Source organism: Rhinopithecus roxellana, chromosome 10, assembly GCF_007565055.1.
Source record: "Rhinopithecus roxellana isolate Shanxi Qingling chromosome 10, ASM756505v1, whole genome shotgun sequence".
Lineage (NCBI taxonomy): Eukaryota > Metazoa > Chordata > Mammalia > Primates > Cercopithecidae > Rhinopithecus > Rhinopithecus roxellana.
The window spans coordinates 94,529,233-94,550,654 of record NC_044558.1 but is presented as its reverse complement, the minus strand read 5'-3'; the positions used below and the strand labels follow the sequence as shown (position 1 = coordinate 94,550,654).

Genomic DNA, 21,422 nt, shown 5'->3' with positions numbered 1-21,422 from the left:
TAAAAATACAAAAATTAACTGGGCGTGGTGGCGCACACCTGTAATCGCAGCTACTTGGGAGACTGAGTCAGGAGAATCACTTGAACCCAGGAGGTGGAGGTTTCAGTGAGCTGACATTGCGCCACTGCACTCCAGCCTGGGTGACAGAGCAAAACTCTGTCTCAAAAAAAAAAAGAAAAAAGAAAAGAAAAGGAAACGGAATACCCCATCTCTTGGTGTCCTTTCACACCTCTGAAGCTAACCCAAAGTCTGTTGCCAGCCCCAACTGCCTATTTCCCAAAACTCTGTGTCCCTCCCTCCCTCCCTCCTCTGCCTCAACTCCGTTTTGTAGACCAGCCCTTGGCCCATAACAGATTCTGCATAACAAAGGACGGGACCAGCAAACAGGAACCCCTCTCTTGTAGGGCTGGGCAAGGAGATTGTAAGTTCTCACATTATCTCACATTATATCCTGATAAGATAAGCTGGCATTGTCTACAGCCATACCACCCTGAATGCCGGATCACGTCTGATCTCAGAAGTTAAGCCGGGTCAGGCCTGGTTAGTATTTGGATGGAAGATCAACTGGCATTGAGCTGGGCGCCCAGTCTCATGCTAGGCATAAAGGATTACTCTGTATTTCCAAAGGTTCAAAGTCCATTGGAAGATAAGATAGGAGCAGTTGAAGTTGCCATCCAGGGTATGAGGGCAGGTCGTGTGATGACCCAGGGACACGCCAGGCTCTGGAGAGCACCTAGGGCTGGGCCATCATCATCAGACAATGCTATGGTTGAGAACTTGACCTTCTATCTCCTTGCTGCGTGACGACCTCGAGCTAATTACTTCCCCTCTCTGTGCTTCCTTCTATTTCTGAAAAATAAGAGAGCTAGCTCAATGTGGTGGCTCATACCTGTAATCCTAGCACTTTGGGAGGCCAAGGTGGATGGATCACTTGAGGCCAGAAGTGATGGCCAACATGGTAAAACCCCATCTGTACTAAAAATACAACAATTAGCCGGGCGTGGTGATGCATGCCTGTAATCCCAGCTACTTGGGAGGCTGAGGCAGGAGAATCGCTTGAACCTGGGAGGTGGAGGTTTCAGTGAGCCAAGAGGATCATGCCACTGCACTCCAACCTGGGCAACAGAGCGAGACTCCATCTTAAAAATGCATTTTCAGAGCCACAAAGCATTGCTGTGAGGATTAAGTAAGACCCTCATACCTTACTTTTTTCATTCTGAAGTGGGCTTTTTTCTCCCCAACATCTTCATGATTTGGGGTCAAGATGCACCATGCAGTCAGTAAGTCATTTAAATTAGTGTCCTTACCTACCGCCCACCAAAGGCTGTTCAGAAATTCAGGGATGCTTCTGACAATCTAGAGGATATCGTAGGCTAGGTGTGGTGGCTCATACCTGTAATCTCAGCACTTTGGAAGACCGAGGTGAGAGGATTGCTTGAGGCCAAGAGTTTGAGACCAGCCTGGCAACAGAGTGAGACCCTACCTCTATGTAGAAAATAAAGTAAAGGTTCCTCTTCAAAGACTTTCCTCCCGATTTAATTAGGAATACATAGTAACTTCTCTTAGAAGGAAAATTTATTCAAAGATCTGTGCTAACATTCTTAAATATCTGCTAGCCATGATAAAGAAATCAATGTACTGTATGTTCGCTCCCACAATTTAGCCTAAATATTTGCCCTGGCATGCTTATACTGGTCCAAACAAGCGTTAGGTCATAGTCTGTTCCTTTTCCTTATTTGAAGGTGTTTTTACCTTTCTCAGCATTCCACAAGTTACTTCCTCCTTCCTTTGTTCTCCTCTGCCTTTGCCTCTTTTAAAAAGTTCTAGGTTGCTAGCCAGTCAGGACAAACACAGAATGTGAGGTCCCATTCCAGTCAGTGGAAACCGGACACAGCAGTAGGGTGGGCACATCAGATTATAAATGACTCTGTTTCCTTTGTTCGGTGTGCTCTTGTGGCAAAACTGCTGGCAAGTAAGTGTACCCTTTCTGCAGAAAGTATAAAAATGGTCTTGCTGAGTAAATTAAATTTATGTTCAAGTGCTATTTCTTTACGGCACCAGGGAAGAAGCATTTCAAACACTCTACAAAACAATTTTTTAAATGAGCCAGGCATGGTGGCATGCACCTGTAGTCCCACCTACTCAGGAGGCTGAGGCAGGAGGATCGCTTGAAGGCAGGAGTTCAAGGTTGCAGTGACTTGTGATTGTGCCACTGCATTCCAGCCTGGGTGACAGAGAGAGAGCCCATCTCTACAAAAAAAATTTAAAAATTAGCCAGGGGTGGTGGTTCACACCTGTAATCCCAGCTACTTGGGAGGCTGAGGCAGGAGGTGTGCCTCAGCCTGGTTGGTTGAAGCCACAGTGAACTGTAACTGCACCCATGTACTCCAGCCTGGGTGACAGAGTGAGACCCTGTCTCTAAAAAACAGAGAGAATACCGAGGAGCACCCTGTTTCGAGTGCTTCCTGTGTGCGAGGAATGATCCTAAGTCTTTGCTCATGCCAGGGCTCCCTGGCTGGTGAGGTCAGGCTAGCATCTTGTGGCCTAGGGGTGGGAGTTGAGAGATGCAGGAGAGGGAGGAGGGAGAAAGGCTGGGGGGGCGCGCCCCTAAGCTTAGGGCATGACGGCTTCCTCCTAGTGGGCCTGACAGATGCATTCCCACCGTGGGACTCCTGCTGGTCAGGAACTGATGGGGTGGGGACAGCACCTCTCAGCCCTCCCTCTCTCCCCGGCTCCAGCCTACCTGAAACGTCGCTATGGCCTCATCAGCACCGGCTCAGACAGTGAGTCCCCGGCCACCCGCTCGGAGTGCCCCAGCCCCTGCCTACAGCCCCAGGACCTGAGCCTCCTGCAGATCAAGAAACCCCGGGTGGTGCTGGCACCTGAGGAGAAGGAGGCGCTGCGGAAGGCCTATCAGCTGGAACCCTACCCCTCACAGCAGACCATCGAGCTCCTCTCCTTCCAGCTCAACCTCAAGACCAACACCGTCATCAACTGGTTCCACAACTACAGGTGGGACTATGGGGGCATGCCCACAGGGCGGGTGGCAGAACCCAGGTGGGACCCCTTCCCCATCCGAGAACTGGAGGGAGCCCCACATAGCCTCCGGAAGATGGGAGACCCCACCACATAGGCACTTAGATATAGAACTCAGGGCCAGGTACAGTGGTTCATGCCTATAATCCCAGCACTTTGGGAGGCCAAGGCAGGAGGATCACTTGAACCCAGGAGTTTGAGACCAGCCCAGCAACATAGGGAGACCTCTCTACAAAATAAATAAATAAATAAATAAATAAATAAATAAATAAATAAATAAATAAATAAATAAATTAGTTGTGTGCTGTGGCATACACCTGTAGTCCCAGCTACTTGGGAGGCTGAAGTGAGAGGATTGCGTAAGCCCAGGAGGCGGAGGCTGCAGTGAGCTACCATCACACCACTGCACTCCAGCCTGGGTGACAGAGCGAGACCGTGTCTCAAAAACAAGAAAAATGAGACTGAATTAGGTGGACCACCTGAAGTCAGGAGTTCGAGACCAGCCTGGCCAACATGGTGAAACCCTGTCTCTATTAAAAATAAAAAAATTATCCTGGCATGGCGGTGCACACCTGTAATCCCAGCTACCCGGGAGGCTGAGGGAGGAGAATTGCTTGAACCTAGGAGGCGGAGGTTGCAGTGAGCCAAGATCATACCACTGTACTCCAGCCTGGGCGACAGAGCAAGACTCCATCTCAAAAAAAAAAAAAAAAGTAAAACACAGGCAAATGTGGAAGAAATCCCAGCTCCATTACTTTCAGCTGTGGATCCTTCTTCACTTCCCTGAGCCTCAGTCTTCTAACCTGTAAAATGAGGTGGACAGTAGCTGGATCTACTTCATAGAGTTGCACAGAGGATTTGATAGACTAACATAGTTACATAAAATACCTAGCATGTAGGCCAGGCACGGTGGCTCACACCTGTAATCCCAGCACTCTGGGAGGCTGAGATGGGCAGATCACCTGAGGTCAGGAGTTTGAGATCAGCCTGGGAAACATGATGAAACCCCATCTCTTCGAAACATACAAAAATTAGCCAGGAGTGGTGGCACATGCCTATAGTCCCAACTACGTGGGAGGCTGAGGCAGGAGAACCCTTTGAACCCAGGAGGCAGAGGTTGCAGTGAGCTGAGATCATGCCACTGTACTCCAGCCTGGGCAACAGAGTGAGACTATCTCCAAAAAAAAAAATACCCAGCACATAGTATGTGGTAGGTATTGATGTGATTATTGTCATTATTTTTATTATTATTTCACCCTGTTTGCCCTGTGTCTGCCTCAAAGAAGGGACAGGGAAAGGTATTTGGGGGTACAGGCCTGAGGAACCCTGACTATTCATTGAGCCTCAGGTTGGAGCCCTGATTTCGAGCTCCTGGCCCCTCCCACTGCTGAAACCAAAAGAAACCCCCCTGGTATCCTTTTCAGGCTCCACTACCTCAGGGAGTGGGTGATTCCTACTTCAATGGCTGCTTTCCATAGCTCTTCCCACTCTTGACTCCCTGTTCTCACAAGTCACTGGCCTGCAGTAGGTTGAGCTTCCTAGGAGTTTAGTCCCAGGGCTGGCTCTGAGGAGACCCCTGTAAAGAATGCTTGATGGGGGGATTTCAGGGACCATCTCTGAGGAACACCCCCCGCCCCGCCCCTGCCAAGCTTCCTGAGCAGGAAAAGTCTCTGGTACCCACATGGTACCACAGAAGAAAATCCACTCATCCATTCCAGGGGGAGAGAATGTCTCTTGATCCCCAAGGGATCAAGGAAAGAGGAGATTGGTGGGAAGAGCAACTGAGCATCTTCTCTCTCCTGGGCAGCAGGGGCCCACAGACCCGAGTCCATACCCTCTCTCAGTCCCCAATCCCTCCATAAGTCATTTTACTTCTCCAAGTCTCACCCTTATTTTACAGATGAGGAACCTAATACCTATCCTGCAATGTTTGATTGTAGATCAAGTGAAATAACTCTGGGTATAAACGCATTATAAAATACAGTTTTGGCCAGGCGCAGTGGCTCATACCTGTAATCGCAGCACTTTGGGAGGCCAAGGTGGGCGGATCACCTGAGGTCAGGAGCTCAAGACCAGCCTAGCCAAAATGATGAAACCCGTCTCTACTAAAAATACAAAAGTTAGCCAGGCATGGTGGCAGGGGCTTGTAATTCCGGCTACTTGGAGGCTGAGGCACGAGAATCACTTGAACCCGGGAGGTGGACGTTGCTTTGAGCTGAGATCACACCACTGCACTCCAGCCTGGGTGACAGAGTGAGACTGTCTCAAACAAATAAATAAATTAAATTAAGTATGGTTTATCATCTGGCTCAGAACAGAGCCTGCCAAATAACAAATGACATAGGTCCTTAAAGCCTGCTCATTTCCTTCCCTCCCTGGGGGATATGGGGACATCTTCTCGCCTCTGATTCCCCACAGGAACTGAGCACTCCATTATTATCCAACATATTCATTCAACAAACGTTTCTAATGTATGCATTGTGAACCAGTCCCCGCCCTTAAGGACCTTACAGTCATAAAACAGAACATTTCACTTATAATGTAGTAAATGCTGTGAAACAGGAAGGAACAAGGGGCTAAGGGAAAAGGGAATTCTGCCTGGGGAGGACTTTACAGAAGTGGTATTTGAGATGGGTTTTGAGGGATGAATAGGAGTTTGCACAAAGGAGAAGAGAGAATTCCACTCTCAAAAGAACTCTCAAAGGGTTATAATTACAGAAGAACACATTATTTCATTTGGTAAATGTTTACTGAGCATCTACTCTGTACCAGACGCCACAGAAAACAGACAAAGTCCCTCCCCATCCAAGCTCTTCCCATTGGAGGGAGCTGAGGGAGGTGGGGGAGAACTCTGGAAGGTGGGCAAGGTCACCTTTATGGGGGGATTGGGGATTGAGAGATGGTATGGACTAGGTGATCCCTCACAGTTCCTCCAGGCCCAGGATCCTGGGATGGGGCCCCACAGGACCTGGGCAGGGAGGCAGGGGCAAGAAAATAAAAGCCAGACTGCTGGGTTCAGAGCCCTGTGACCATGCCAATTCCTGTGCCCTCTCAGCCTGGTCTCCTTTATCAATGCAAATCAGATTAGTGTATCATTAGGAGATTATTATATTAGGTTGGTGCAAAAGTAATTGCAGTTTTTGCCACTTTTGTTTTGTTTTGTTTTGTTTCTGTTTCTGTTTAGTAGAGATGGGGTTTTGCCATGTTGGCCAGGGTAGTCTAGAATTCCTGACCTCAAGTGATCCACCTGCCTTGGCCTCCCAAAGTGCTGGTATTATAGGTGTGAGCCACCGCGCCCAGCTGGTTTTTGCCATTTTTTTAAAAAATGTTTCTTGATCCATTTTAAAGGATTTGCCATTTTTTAAAAAAATGGTTTTGCCATTTAAAAAAGTCACAAAAGGCCGGGCATGGTGGCTCACGCTTGTATCCCACCACTTTGGGAGGCTGAGGCAGGCAGATCACGAAGTCAAGAGATCGAGACCATCTGGCCAACATGGTGAAACCCCATCTCTACTAAAAATACAAAAATTAGCTGGGTGTGGTGGCGTGCACCTGTAGTCCCAGGTACTCGGGAGGCCGAGTCAGGAGAATCACTTGAGCCCAGGAGGCAGAGGTTGCAGTGAGGTGAGATCGTGCCCCCACTACGCTCCAGCCTGGCGACAAAGTGAGACTCCATCTTGGAGAAAAATTTTTAAAAAGTCACACAAAAAAGAAAAAAAAAGGCAGAAAATCCAATTACTTTTACACCAACCTAACAGAAAATGAAATAAACAGGCTGGGTGCAGTGGCTCACGCCTGTAATCCCAACACTTTGGGAGGCCAAGACTGGTGGATTGCTTGAGGTCAGGAGTTCAAGACCAGCCTGACCAGTAGAGATGGTGAAACACCGTCTCTACTAAAAATACAAAAATTAGCCAGGCATGGTGGCGCCCACCTATAATCCCAGCTGTTTGGGAGGCTGAGGCAGTAGAGTCGTTTGAACCCGGGAGGCAGAGGTTGCAGTGAGCCACGATTGCGCCACTGCACTCCAGCCTCGGCAACAGAGCAAGACTCCATCTCAAAAAAAAAGAAAAAAGAAGACAGCAAAAAGTGCTTAGCCTAGTGCCCAACACAATAAAGCGCCCATTATTATTATGTTTGTAACTATATAGTTGCTAATAGTCTATATTAGTGTAATTTACTGTTCACATAAATGGCCAGGGAGCTACAGCATTGAAGGTGCTAAGGAAACAGAAACCCCTATTGCTTTATGACCTTGGAGAAGTTATTTAAAATTTCTTGACCTCATTTGCCGTAAGAAAATAATTGGGTCTGGGCCCAGTGGCTCAAGCCTGTAATCCCAGCACTTTGGGAGGCCAAGGTGGGTGGATCACCTGAGATCAGGAGTTCAAGACCAGCCTGGCATCATAGCAAAACCCTGTCTCTACTAAAAATACACGCCTATAATCCCAGCTACTCAGGAGGCTGAGGCAGGATAATTGCTAGAACCCGGGAGGCAGAGGTTGCAGTGAGCCAAGATCGCACCACTGCACTCCAGCCTGGGTAACAGAGTGAGACTGTCTCAAAAAAAAGAGATAAAACTAATCATAATCATTTATTTGATTTAGCCCAATATAAACATTATTAATGAGACCTTTCACTTTTTTTGTATTAAGCCTAAGAACAGGTGTGTATTGTACCCTTACAGCACATGTCAATCTGGACTAGCCTCATGTCAAGCACTCGAGCTATGTATGGCCAGTAACTGCTATGTTGGCCACCACAGGTCTAGATCATCTGCTTTGGGATTCAGTAGTCGTGAGTTCAAGTCTCGGTTCTGCCACTTACTAGCTCTGTGACCTGGGATAAGTCACTTAACATCTCTGAGCCTTGTTTGCTGTGAAGTGGAGATAATAATAGCATCCACCTTGTGGTGGTGTTGAGAAGACTTAATAAGATGGTGCAAGTATGGAGGCTTAGTGCCTAGAGAGCCCCAGGGCAGTGGGTGGGATCAAAATGCCATGTATGCAGATAGAGTCCAGGGTTTGGGTGTCCCCTGTCCAGCCCCAGGCTCACCGTCGTCTCTGCCCCAGGTCCCGGATGCGCCGGGAGATGTTGGTGGAGGGGACCCAGGATGAGCCAGACCTTGACCCAAGTGGGGGTCCTGGAATCCTACCGCCAGGCCACTCCCACCCAGACCCCACCCCGCAGAGCCCTGACTCTGAGACTGAGGACCAGAAGCCAACCATGAAGGAACTGGAGCTTCAGGAGGGTCCTGAGGAGGACGGCACACCCCTGACCACCCAGGACAAGGCCCAAGTGAGGATCAAGCAGGAACAGACAGAGGAGGACACCGAGGAAGAGGCAGGCAGCCAGCCCCAGGACTTAGGGGAGCCAGACAAAGGCCAAGGTCCCCCCAAAGAGGAGCATCCCGACCCTCCGGGTAATGATGGACTCCCAAAAGTGGCTCCCAGTCCCCTCCTTCCAGATGGATCAACTCCAGACTGTCCCTCACTTCATCCCCACCAGGAGAGTGAGGCTGGGGAGCGGCTTCACCCGGACCCTTTAAGTTTTAAGTCAGCCTCAGAGTCCTCACGCTGCAGCCTGGAGGTGTCTCTGAACTCGCCCTCAGCCGCCTCCTCGCCAGGCCTCATGATGTCTGTGTCACCTGTCCCCTCCTCCTCAGCTCCCATCTCCCCATCCCCTCCTGGCGCCCCCCCTGCCAAAGTGCCGAGTGCCAGCCCCACTGCTGACACGGCTGGAGCCTTGCATCCCAGTGCCAAGGTGAACCCCAACTTGCAGCGGCGGCACGAAAAAATGGCCAACCTGAACAGCATCATTTACCGACTAGAGCGGGCTGCCAATCGGGAGGAGGCCCTGGAGTGGGAGTTCTGAAAGCAGGGTGAGGGGGCAAGGGACATACCCTGGTAACTACCTTCCTTTTCTCACTCACTCTCCTCAACAGGGTGGGGTAAGGGAGGGAGGAACTCAACCATCAAAATGTGGACAGCAAATGTTATGCTGTTTACGTTTTTTGTTGTAATCCTAGTTCTATGAAGTTGTGTGAGCAGGTGGGTCAAATGCCATTGCCTCCACTTTTCGGCACCCCCCTGCTCCTCTTCACCCTGACCCCTCTGCAGAAGGCAGAAGCAAAATGGCACCACATATTCACCTGAAAACTCCAAACTCTTTTAGAAAAATAAATAAATATTTATAGACCTCTTTTAGATATTTTAATAAAGGATCCTTTGGAATTTATCCCAGCGGATGCTGTTTTGATATTACAGAGAGTTATAAAATCAGGATGCTGTCACAACTGTTGCGAAGTATACACTGAAGTTGTGTCGTTTTTGCCACTAGATGAGATTAAAAGAAGACAATTGTTCAAAGCCATCACAAAACACTATAAGACTGACCAAAATCTAGATAACCTTTGAACCATGATTTTTTTCCACATCTGTCTGTGAGACACAGCGCATTGCTACTGCCCTTCCAGAAACTGTGCTAAAAAGAGAAAGTCCAAAAGACTCTAAACGAAAATCTTGATGCCGTTGAGGATGTGTTTCATTCTGGTGGTCTGTTTTGCAAGCTTGATAACACAGAATATCCATGCCATTGTAAATGTTGTAGAGATGTGGGCTGTGGCCCAACTGTCCTATACGAGATGTAGCATGGTACAGAACAAACTGCTTACACAGGTCTCACTAGTTAGAAACCTGTGGGCCATGGAGGTCAGACATCCATCTTGTCCATCTATAGGCAAGAAGTGTTTCCAGATCCTTTGGAAAGGTGGGCATGGGACAGGTGCTTGGAGAGTGGCATTTGAACCAGAGCAACCCCATTTCCCCATGTGAACCATAGGCGCAACCCAGGAAGTTTCCCCACTTGTAGGGGTGTGGGTATTCCAGAGCAAGACTGTGGCCACCATCTTGCCCTCTTGGTGTTTTCCAAAAGTGACAGTGTTGGTCATCCCATGACCACTGAAGCTTAGTAACCAGCGCCAAAAAGTAGATTCATCAAACTAGAGATCCCAGCTCCCCTTCTCGCCATCTTCTTTCTCAAGTTGACCCTGGTGCTGTTTCTGGAAGGCATCTGCAACTCCAAGTCCATGCAGAACTCTGGAAGGCCAAGTTCATCGCAGCATGTTCACCATATCCCAGCCTCCAAACCTACCCTCCTACCTTCCAACGCATGACCTGTTGGGGAGCAGAGACTCAACCCCCAACTCAAAGGAGCCCTTCCTCCAGCGTCTTTGGCATGGTTTCTAGGGTGAGAGTTCCCAATTTGGATGGAACGGCCACCATATTGGTTATTGAATCTCTCTCCCTTGTTTTTATTACGTTTCCTTTTTCAAACTGTCCGTGGGAAGGCTGAATTGGGTGACTCCCCAGAATGAAGATGAAAAGGTGACTATAATCAATGCCGATGCAATGCCAGTGGGTGAGATGGCCAATGGAGGTTTCAAAGATGTAGCTAGCATTTTGAAACCATATAGGCAAAACCCAGCAACCAGAAGGGGACAGATAAGGACCGTTCCAGAAATTTCAACTCTCACACCCAGCCCAGGCTGCAGTCTCCACACCAAACAGTCAACAAAACACAAACCCTGAAGGAAAACCTTTTCCATACACCCAGGCTATGCATTGAAGAGTTTTCCACTGTATACATTTTTATCCAGATGAAGGTATTTTTATATTTTGACAATAGGAAACAGTGACCAATTTTCAGAGTAATCAAATCTGGAACAAATGAAACATCTCCTTTTAGCCACCACCACCCTGTTGCAATTAAGACAACCGTGGGGGAACACACCACTTTTTACTGTTGAAACCAACACAACGTTGAAATCCAGGCTTACAAGCAGACTCCGATTCCTAGAGAACTAAATTTGGCTTTAGTGTGACGGGATTTGATTAAGCACTTAGTATAGTCTTTTGAACACAGAAATCCTGTTGTACTTAAAGCTAGCGGACCCGTGAACAACTTTGTCAGGTTCACGTCCTATAACGGTTAAAAAAACACACACACATACACAAACCGTTTCTATGAGAGATTGATGAACTTTGTTTAAAATTTTAAAAAAAGGAACACGTTCTGTAAACGAGTCGCTAAATACAGAATTGTATAATAATTCTGGGTGTCTTGCTTCTTTGTTCTGGGGCTAGGAGTACAAAGTGGAGGTCAGATTGGGCCCTCAGAGATGTTTTACAAAATGTTATTTTTTACAACTAATTTTTGTTTTGTTTTGTTTTTTTAAGTTCTAGGGTACATGTGCACAACGTGCAGGTTTGTTACATACGTATACATGTGCCATGTTGGTGTGCTGCACCTATTAACTCGTCATTTACATTAGGTATATCTCCTAATGCTATCCCTCCCCCACCCCACAATAGGACCTGGTGTGTGATGTTCCCCTTCCTGTGTCCAAGTGATCTCATCATTCAATTCCCACCTATGAGTGAGAACATGCGGTATTTGGTTTTCTGTTCTTGCAATAGTTTGCTGAGAATGATGGTTTCCAGCTGCTCCATGTCCCTACAAAGGACACGAACTCATCCTCTTTTATGGCTGCATAGTATTCCATGGTGTGTATGTGCCACATTTTCTTAATCCAGTCTGTCACTGGTGGACATTTAGGTTGATTCCAAGTCTTTGCTATTGATTACAACTAGTTTTTAAGGCACAATGGCTCACACCTATAATCCCAGTGCTTTGGGAGGCCAAAGTGGGAGGATTGCCTAAGCCCAGGAATTTGAGGCTGCAGTGAGCTGTGATTGCCACTGCACTCCAGCATAGACAGTAGAGAGAGACCCTGTCTCTGAAAAAAAAAAAAAAAAAAAATTAAGCCTGGTTTCTAAATTGCCAACATTGGCTTGGCATGGTGGCTCAGTCCTGTAATCCCAGCATTTTACGAGGCCAATGTGGGAGGATCACTTAAGACCAGGAGTTTGAGACCATCCTGAGCAACACGGTGAGATCCTCCTCTCTAAAAAAAAAATTGCCAACATTAAAATGTGGGGGCATGTCCCATAAAAAGCATGAGCTTCTCTAAGAAATAGTCAAGATCTTGGCCACACTGGGCCCACGTTCCAGTGTGACAACAGCCAGACGAGGTCTGGCCACCTTTAGATGGGGCACATGCCCATGGTTTGCTTCAGCCCTCAACTGTGCAACCTGCCTGGGCCTTGTGGGCATCTGGGTTAGCAAGTGTGCCTTGTGGACCAGCCTGCAGCAGGGTGGAAGCTGGTCAGACTCCAGGGCCTGGTATGAGGAGTCAAAATTGCACTCTACCCCTAAACCAGCAAGTGAACCAGCTTGCAAGCTGTGCCCACCTCTGTACAGTATGTGAGTGGTTAGTGCCCCCAGCCCCAATGGGAGAATGCCAAGAGGGGCTTCCTGTTGACCAACGTAGCATCACGCCTTTCCTAGTTGTATAACTGGGGCCTCAGTTTCCTCATCTGCAAAATGGGGGTATCATAGCAGCCAGCTCAGAAGGTCATTGTGAAGAATATACATGCATATGCATAAAACTGCGTGGCAGTAAGGACTCGATAACTAAATACAAAGATTAACCAAGCTTAGTGGCGGGCACTTGCAGTCCTAGCTACTTGAGAGGCTGAGGCACGAGAATTGCTTAAACCCATGAGGCGGAAGCTGTAGTGAGCCATTGCGCCGCTGCATTCCAGCCTGGGTGGGCAGAATGAGACTATTAAAAAAAAATGCCGGGTGCAGTGGCTCACGCCTGTAATCCCAATACTTTGGGAGGCCAAGGGGGGAGTGGATCATGAGGTCAGGAGTTCGAGACCAGCCTGACCAACATGGTGAAACCTCATCTCTACTAAAAATACAAAAATTAGCCAAGCGTGGTGGTGCACCTATAATCCCAGCTACTCAGGAGGTTGATGCAGGAGAATCGCTTGAACCCGGGAGGCAGAGGTTGTAGTGAGCCGAGATCGCGCCACTGCACTCTAGCCTGGGCGACAGAGCGAGACTCCACCTCAAAGGAAAAAAAGAAAAAACTCGGTAACTATTAGTTATTGTTATTGTAAGTAGGGAGTAGGTTCTTCCAGTCCATGATAGTGAGTCTCTGTGCATTAGACTACAGGAGGGGATTTTGTGACCTGTAATGTCAAGAGAGTCCCTGAAGTGGCACTAAACATTACTCACCCATGAGCCCAGCCACGTGCCTGTCCCAAGACAGCCCTTTTCCCTTTGTCTGGAAATCTTCCAGTTGCCGCAGTTTTTCCGTATATCCTTGCAGGGAGAGTTGAACAGTTACCCCCGTCTCGGTTAGGATAACTAATGGCTCCAAGCCCAGCAGGACGGCCCACTGGGATGCCTGGGCACCCCATCATGGAGTGGTGGCGGTGGGAGGTGGCAGGTCAGGGCCCAGTCCCCCATCAGCCCTGGAGCTCCTGAGCCAGCCCATTGCATGTGACATTTCAGGTGGATGGATGGCCTATCCTCAGAGCTGGTGAGGAAAATGGGAGTCAGCAGCCAGATGGCCTGGTTTCAACTCTGGCTCAACCTCTTAGAGCTGTGTGACCTTGGGCAAATGCCTAAACTACGCAGTGCCTCAGTTTCCCAGCCATAAAGTGGAGATGGTAGTAATGGCATCTTGCTAACAAGGTGGTTGTAAAGATTCAAATTAAAACCAAAGACTAGCCTTTCAGACCCTCAGTTCATTCACAGCTCTTGAGAAGGTCGGAGGTCAGAAACCCCTAGGGTGTGGCCCCCTGTGGGACCAGGCTGGCAGGAGTGGAGTCTGGCACCATGCAAGCCACCTGAGAACCCGAGGGAGCAGGTGCCTGTGGGCTTCAGGGACTGAAGCATGTTCTGGGTTATCAGCTTTGGTGTTGACAGGGTGTCTGCCGCTACTGCCCTAGAGTGAAGCAGGCAGCAACAGCGCAGCAAAATGTGAAATTCTGCACTGGGGGCTGCGGGACAGTGGAAGGGCTAGAGAGCAATGAGAAGGCCAGGACAGTCCCTAGGAGGAGACAGGTTTGGATCGGAGTGCAGAGGAGAGTGGAGAGCCCAGCTGGGGGCCACTGGGCAACTGTTCATCAGCTACTAAGTATTTACTGAGTACCTACTGTCTGCTCAGTGCTATAAACATTTATTGAGTACCTACTGTGTGCACAGAGCTTGGACAGAGGAAACACAGGAGGCCATGAGGGCACAAGTAGTGGGGTCCGGGAAGGCTTCCTGGAGGAGAGGGCATCCCAACTGATGCCTGAAAGATGACAAGAGTTAGAAAGGAGAAGTAGGCTGGGTGTGGTGGCTCACACCTGTAATCCCAGCACTTTGGGAGGCCAAGGCGGGCTTATCACGAGGTCAGGAGATTGAGATCATCCTGGCTAACATGGTGAAACCCCGTCTCTACTAAAAATACAAAAAATTATCCGGGCGAAGTGGCGGGCGCCTGTAGTCCCAGCTACTCTGGAGGCTGAGGCAGGAGAATGGTGTGAACCCAGGAGGTGGGGCTTGCAGTGAGCTGAGATTGTGCCACTGCACTCCAGCCTGGGCGACAGAGCAAGACTCCGTCTCAAAAAAAACAAAGAAAAAGAAAAAGAGAAGTAGAGGAGGAGTGCAGAAGGAACCATAAGCAAGAGGTGGAACTGGGATAAGAACCAGGGAGGAAGAAGCCCAAAGGAGGCTGGAAGTTGAGGTAGGGCAGCAGGGAGGAAGAGGGAAGGGGCCAAATTGTGAAGCACTTCGGGGCATGGCGGGAAATATGCCTTTCTCATGAGGGCACTGGGGAGCCATGGAGGGTGTGAGGCAAGGGGTTGCTGTGGTCAATCTAGCACTATGAGGCGGTTAGGAGGTCCCATCTGCCTGGGGAGAAGGCAGGCCAGAGGACGGAGGCCAGGTCCTGAGCCTCAGGCCTCCGTGCCCTCCTCCCTCCTAGTTTAGCTCCTCCTACTGAGCAGGCAGCCCCACATCCCACCACCTCCTGGAAAATGCACAAAACCAAGCCCTCCCTAGCTGACTGGCCATTGATGTGGTCATTCTGAAGCCCTACCTCCCCATAGCCAAGGTTCCAAGTTGTGCTACTATGGAAACCAGGCTGTCTTTGCAGGTACCCGGGACACTGAATGCACTCCCAATCCCAAGAGCAGGGACCTGGGGCAGGGAACATCACCCAGATAGGCCAGCCAGGTGACCTTAACAATGGTGACTCCTCACTCCAGGTCTGTTTCCCTACCTGCACACAATGAGAGGAAGAAACAGTTGAGCTCTTTGCTGATGTGTGACCTTCTCAAGCCCCCTAGGGAATAGCTGTGAAAGTACAGGCTTTGAACTTAGCCTGGCCTGGCTTTGAATCTCCACTATCAGGTAATTCTAGAGCCCTTCCATGAAACTCAGTTTCCTTAACTGGAAAATGGATTTGATCATCATAGCATCACTTTTACTAGTTGTCTATTACTGCATAACAAACTATACCAAGATTGAGTGGCTTAAAACAGTAAGCATTTATCTCTCTTAATCTCCATGAGTTGGGAATTTGGGGATTGTGTAACTGGATGATTCTGGCTGGTAGGTCTTGCAGGAGGTTACAGTTACGCCATCACCCAGGGCTGCAGTCATCTGAAGGCTGTTCTGGGACTGGAGGATCCGCTTCCAAGATGGCTCACTCCCATGGCCTGCAAGTTGGTGCTGGTTGTGCGCTTCAGTTCTCCAGGTAGGCCTCTCCACAGGGCTGCTTGAGCATCCTCACAACATGGTGGCTGACTTCCCCCAGAATAGCCACAGCAGAGATTGTAGTGTCTTCTGTGACCTAGATTTGGAAGCCCCATTGTTGCATCCAGTGTAATCTATTGGCCACATGGGCCCACCATAACTCAGTGTGGGAAAGAACCATACCAGGATGTGGATACCAGGAAGCAGGGTCACCTGGGGCCCATCTTAGAGGCTGCCACCACACTACCTTATCATTTCTTCAGCTGTGGCCCTAGAATCCCTTGCAGCCTACTCAAAATGCAGTTTCCTGGGCCCTGCCCAAATCTGCATTTTTAAGAAGCACTCCAGGTGATTTGGACACAAACTAAAGGTTAAGCCCCACTGACTGTCATAGGTCTCAGAGGGACTTCTCATCCAGTTGGTTTTCTTTGGCCCCCTGGGTGTACCAGCCCCTAGGACAGACACTGGCAAATAGAAGAGAATGACAGAATAGGAGCACAGAACAGATGTTCACTGGGTGTCTTACAGTCTAGAACTGTTGGGTTGAAAGAAATTATAACCCACTTAACTATGCAAATGTTTATTGGGAGGATCCAGGGGAGATCTTGGAAAACCCCAAAACAGGAAGTTCAGCTGGACTTCAACAGGTGTTGCACAGGCTATTGTGCTCTTAGCTCTCTCTAAGGCCTGGCTATTTGTCTTCCTGCCATCATGTCCCAGAAGGGTTATCCAGCCATCAGCTCTTTTTTTTTTTTTTTTTTTTTTTTTTTGAGACGGAGTCTCACTCTGTCGCCCAGGCTGGAGTGCAGTGGCCGGATCTCAGCTCACTGCAAGCTCCGCCTCCCAGGTTTACACCATTCTCCTGCCTCAGCCTCCCAAGTAGCTGGGACTACAGGCGCCCGCCACCTCACCTGGCTAGTTTTTTGTATCTTTTAGTAGAGATGGGGTTTCACGTGTTAACCAGGATGGTCTCGATCTCCTGACCTCATGATCCGCCCATCTCGGCCTCCCAAAATGCTGGGATTACAGGCTTGAGCCACTGCACCTGGCCGCCATCAACTCTTAAGTTTAGCACTTATGGCTACTGAACTTAGTTCCCAGGACCCTGATTGGCTCAGCTTGTGTCTGACCAACTCCCATCCGATCCCAGGACCCTGATTGGCTCAGCTTGTGTCTGACCAACTCCCATCCGATCAGCTGTAGTCAAGAAGGGAAGAATCAGGGAAGCTGAGAGAGGGATGCAGGCAAAGATTGGCTTCTCTGTGCCAGGCCCCAGGGAGGGACAGAAGGGAGGCCCCTTTCTCGGAGTTGCAGCCTAGAGGGCCTGGGTGCCCTGCCCTGGGATTTTTCAGCATCACAACTAGAGAAGCAATGACAGCTGCGCCCCTGGACTATGAAGAGAGGGCAGCAACTGCAGCCCCGACACTCAGCTGCTCTCAGTCCCAGGCACAGGGCAACCACAAAGGTAGCTGGCCCCTGTGTCAGGAACAGGAAACCCTCTTGGAAAAAACAATATATGGGCCCGCCTTTATTATTATTATTATTATTATTATTATTATTATTATTGTGGTAAAATATACATAATACACATAATGTTTTCTTTTTTCTTTTTTCTTTTTTTTTTTTGAGGTGGGGGTCACTCTGTCACCCAGGCTGGAGTGCAGTGGTGTGATCTCAGCTCACTGCAACTTCCACCTCCCAGGCTCAAGCAATCCTCCCACCTCAACCTCCTGAATAGCTGGGACTACAAGCGCACACCACTATGCCTGGCTAATTTTTGTGTTTTTTTTAGAGATGGAGTTTTGCCGTGTTGCCCAGGCTGGTCTCAAGCTCCTGGGCTCAAGCAGTCTGCCCACCTCGGCCTCCCAAAGTGCTGAGATTACAGGCATGAGCCATCGTGCCCGGCCATAACTTTGCCATCTTAACCATTTTTGAGTGTACAGTTCAGTGGTATCAAGAACATTCATAACAATGCAGCCATCATCACCCTCCATCTCCAAAACTCTTTTCATCTTGCAAAACTAAACTCTGTACTCATTAATCACTAACTCCCCATTTTGCCTCCCCTGAGCCCCTGCCACCCACTTTTCTACTTTTTGTCTCTGAATTTGGCTACTTTTAGTATGAGGTCGGTGCAAAATCAATTGCGGCTTTTGTCATTAAAAGTAATAGCAAAACTGCAATTACTTTTGCATCAAAATAATACCTCCTATAAGCAGAATTATATAGTATTTGCTGTTTGGTGACTGGCTTATTTCATTTAGCCCAATGTCTTCAGGGTTCATCCATGTTGTAGCATGTGTCAGAATTTCCATCCCTTAAGGTTGAAAAATATTCCATCGCCTGGATAGACCACGGTTTGTTTATCCACTCATCCACTGATGGACACTTGGGATGGACACATGAGTAATGCTGCTATGAACATGGGTGTGCAAATGTCTCTTCTAGACCCTGCTTTAGCCAGGTGTGGTGGCTCATGTCTGTAATCTCAGCACTTTGAGCGGCCAAGGCAGGAGGATTGCTTGGGCCCAGGAGTTCAAGACCAACCTGGCCAACACAGCAAGACCCCCATCTCTAAGATAAAAAAGTTAGTCAGGTGTGCTGGCATGCACCTGTGGTTCCAGCTACTTGGAAGGGCGAAGTGAGAAGACTGCTTGGACCAGGGTGATTGAGGCTGCAGTGAGCCTAAATGGTGTCACCACTGCACTCCAGCCTGGGCAACAGGGTAAGACACTGTCTCTATAAGAAAAAAAAAAAAAAAAAAAAAACAGCTGGGCATAGTGGCTCAAGCCTGAAATCCCAGCACTTTGGGAGGCCGAGGCAGGCAGACCACCTGAGGTCAGGAGTTCGAGACCAGCCTCCCCATCTCTACTAAAAATACAAAAATTAGCCGGGCATGGTGACGGGGGTGTAATCCCAGCTACTCGGGAGGCTGAGGCAGGAGAATTGCTTGAACCCAGGAGGCAGAGGTTGCAGTAAGCCGAGATCGTGCCACTGCACTCCAGCTCAGGTGACAGACCGAAATTCCATCTCAAAAAGACAAAAAACAAAAAACTCTGCTTTCAATTCTTTCGGATATATAGCAAGCAGTGAATTGCTGCATCATATGATAATTCTATTTGTAACTATTTGAGGAACCACCACACTTTTTTCCACAGTGGCTGCATCATATTACATTCCCACCAACAGTGCACAAGGGTTGTGCAATTTCTCCACATTCTGGCCAACACTTGTTATTTTCTGTATTGACTGTAGCCATCCTAATTTGACTTGTGTTTTGCTACTGATTACTGATGGTGAGCATCTTTTCATGTACTTATTGCTTATTGGCCATTTATATATCTTCTTTGGAGAAATGTCTACTCAAGTCTTTTGCCTTTTTTTTTTTTTTTTTTTTTTGGAGACAGAGTCTTGCTCTACCCCCAGGCTGGAGTGCGATGGCACGATCTCGGCTCACTGCAACCTCCCCCTCCCGGGTTCAAGCAATTCTCATGCCTCAGTCTTCTGAGTAGCTGGGATTACAGGTACCGGCCACCACACCCGGCTAATTTTGTATCTTGAGTAGAGACAGGGTTTCACCATGTTGGCCAGGCTGGTCTCAAACACCTGACCTCAGGTGATCCTCCCACCTCGGCCTCCCAAAGTGCTGGGATTACAGGCGTGAGCCACCATGCCCAGACTGTTTGTTTTGTTTTGTTTTTTGAGACGGAGTCTCGCTCTGTCACCCAGGCTGGAGTGCAGTGGTGCCATCTTGGCTCACTACAACCTCCCACCTCCTGGGTTCCAGCAATTCTCCTGCCTCAGCCTCCCGAGTAGTTGGGACTACAGGGACCCACCACCACGCCTGGCTAATTTTTGTATTTTTAGTGGAGACAGGGTTTTACCATGTCGGCCTGGCTGGTCTCAAACCTCTGGCCTCAGGTGATCTGCCCGCCGCGGTCTCCTAAAGTGCTAGGATTACAGGCATGAACAACCTCGCCTGGCCTTTTGCCCAATTTTAGATTAGGTTGTTTTTTGTTGTTGTTGAGTTTTAGGATATCTCTATATTCTGCATATCAGATTGCAAATGACTTGCAAATATTTTGCCCACCTTTTTAAAAAGTCTTCATCAGAAAAATGCAAAACCTACAGCTAGGCTTAGACAACTTATTCTTTTACCATCTTGGAAGAGTTTCATGTTGAATGCTGAGATTTTAGAAGTTAGGACAGGTAGCAGGAACTTTTTTTTTTTTTTTTTTTTGACACGAAGTTTCACTCTTGTTGCTCAGGCTGGACAAACTCCACCTCCCAGGTTCAAGCAATTCTCCTGCCTCAGCCTCCCGAGTAGCTGGGAATACAGGCGTGTACCACATGCCCAGCTAATTTTGTATTTTTAGTGGAGACGGGGTTTCTCCACGTTGGTCAGGCTGGTCTCAAACTCCCTACCTCAGATGATCTGCTGCCTCAGTCTCCACAAAGTGCTGAAATTACAGGTATAAGCCACTGTGCCCGGCCGCAGGAACTTTTTCATAACAAAGTTTGTGCAAGGTGAGTGTGGCGAAGTCATCCGCAGAGGGGTTGGGGGAGCAGAGAGTTGGCACCAGATCTAGCCACATAGCACATAGCAGGGACAAAGCAGCCCCACTTAGGAACATCCGAGAGGCAGGGCCGTAGGGGGACATGATCTTCCTTCAATATTTGTTCACTCTTTAGGAAGGGATAAGAAGCAGTGGCCCCTTTACTCTAACAGGGAATCCCATTCTAGCCCCAACCCGCACCCCACTGAGCCAACAGCAGCCCTGCAGTTGGTTACCCAGAACCACCCTCAAATGTGTGCCAAACTCAGTATAGGGCATTTTCTTTAGAGTGGTCAACTTCATGACTGCAAGATGGATGCCACAGTTCCAGGCATCACAGACATTACTCCCCCTTCTCCATCCCCACAAAGAATAATGAAGAGCTTTTTTTTTTTTTTGGAACAGAGTCTTGCTCTGTTGCCCAGGCTGGAGTGCAGTAGTGGCATGATCTCGGCTCACTGCAACCTCCCCCTCCTGGGTTCAAGCGATTCTCCTGCCCCAGCCTCCCGAGTAGCTGGGACTATAGGCACCCACCACCATACCCGGGTAATTTTTGTGCTTTTTAGTAGAGACAGGGTTTCACTACATTGGCTAGGCTGGTCTCAAACTCCTGACCTCGTGATCTGCCTGCCTTAGCCTCCCAAAGTGCTGGGATTACAGGTGTGAGCCACCGCACCTGGCCAATGAAGAGCTCTTTATTGTGTATTTTGGAAGGAAGAAGACTCTTCCAACTCACATTCATTGGCCAAAATCAGGCCACACGGCCACTCTCTGGCAGCTGAAGTTTAGCTATTCCCTGAGAGCCTATGGCAGCGTAACTGATTGAATTTGACTAAGTATTTAGGGTGGAAGGATGTTTGGCAATCAGCCTAACCTCTCACTGCATTGTCCTGCTTGAGGGCCTCACCTTCTACCCCGAGTGGCTTCTCAGAATATTCCTTCTGACCACATATGGTGCCCCCTTAGACTTGTGCCCTGAACACCTCCCCTGGGTCCAGAGGAATCACTGACATAGCAGCAGTTGGATGTCCAGCATTTTGCTGCTGACCCTCCCTCTTGGAGCTGTTTTTCTCTCCCACTATTTCCCCCACTCTTTGCCCCATGCTGTACGGTGGCTGTGGTCACAAATGCCACAGGTAGTGCCCTGACTCAGCTTGTGTGGGGAGCCAC

The 21,422-nt window shown here is 48.8% G+C and overlaps 1 protein-coding gene across 2 annotated transcripts in view; it reads left to right on the top strand.

The window, feature by feature from the left end:
- The window catches only part of CUX2 (cut like homeobox 2), a 319,783-nt gene extending 308,637 nt beyond the window's left edge, over positions 1 to 11,146 (top strand). For both annotated transcript variants that reach the window (XM_030938312.1, XM_030938313.1), the window contains exons 21-22: positions 2,739 to 3,012; positions 8,109 to 11,146. In XM_030938312.1, the coding sequence (XP_030794172.1) occupies positions 2,739 to 3,012; positions 8,109 to 8,910 (1,076 nt within the window). In that variant the 3' untranslated portion in view covers positions 8,911 to 11,146. The remainder of the gene's footprint in view (positions 1 to 2,738; positions 3,013 to 8,108) is intronic.
- Positions 11,147 to 21,422: the final 10,276 nt, after the last annotated feature.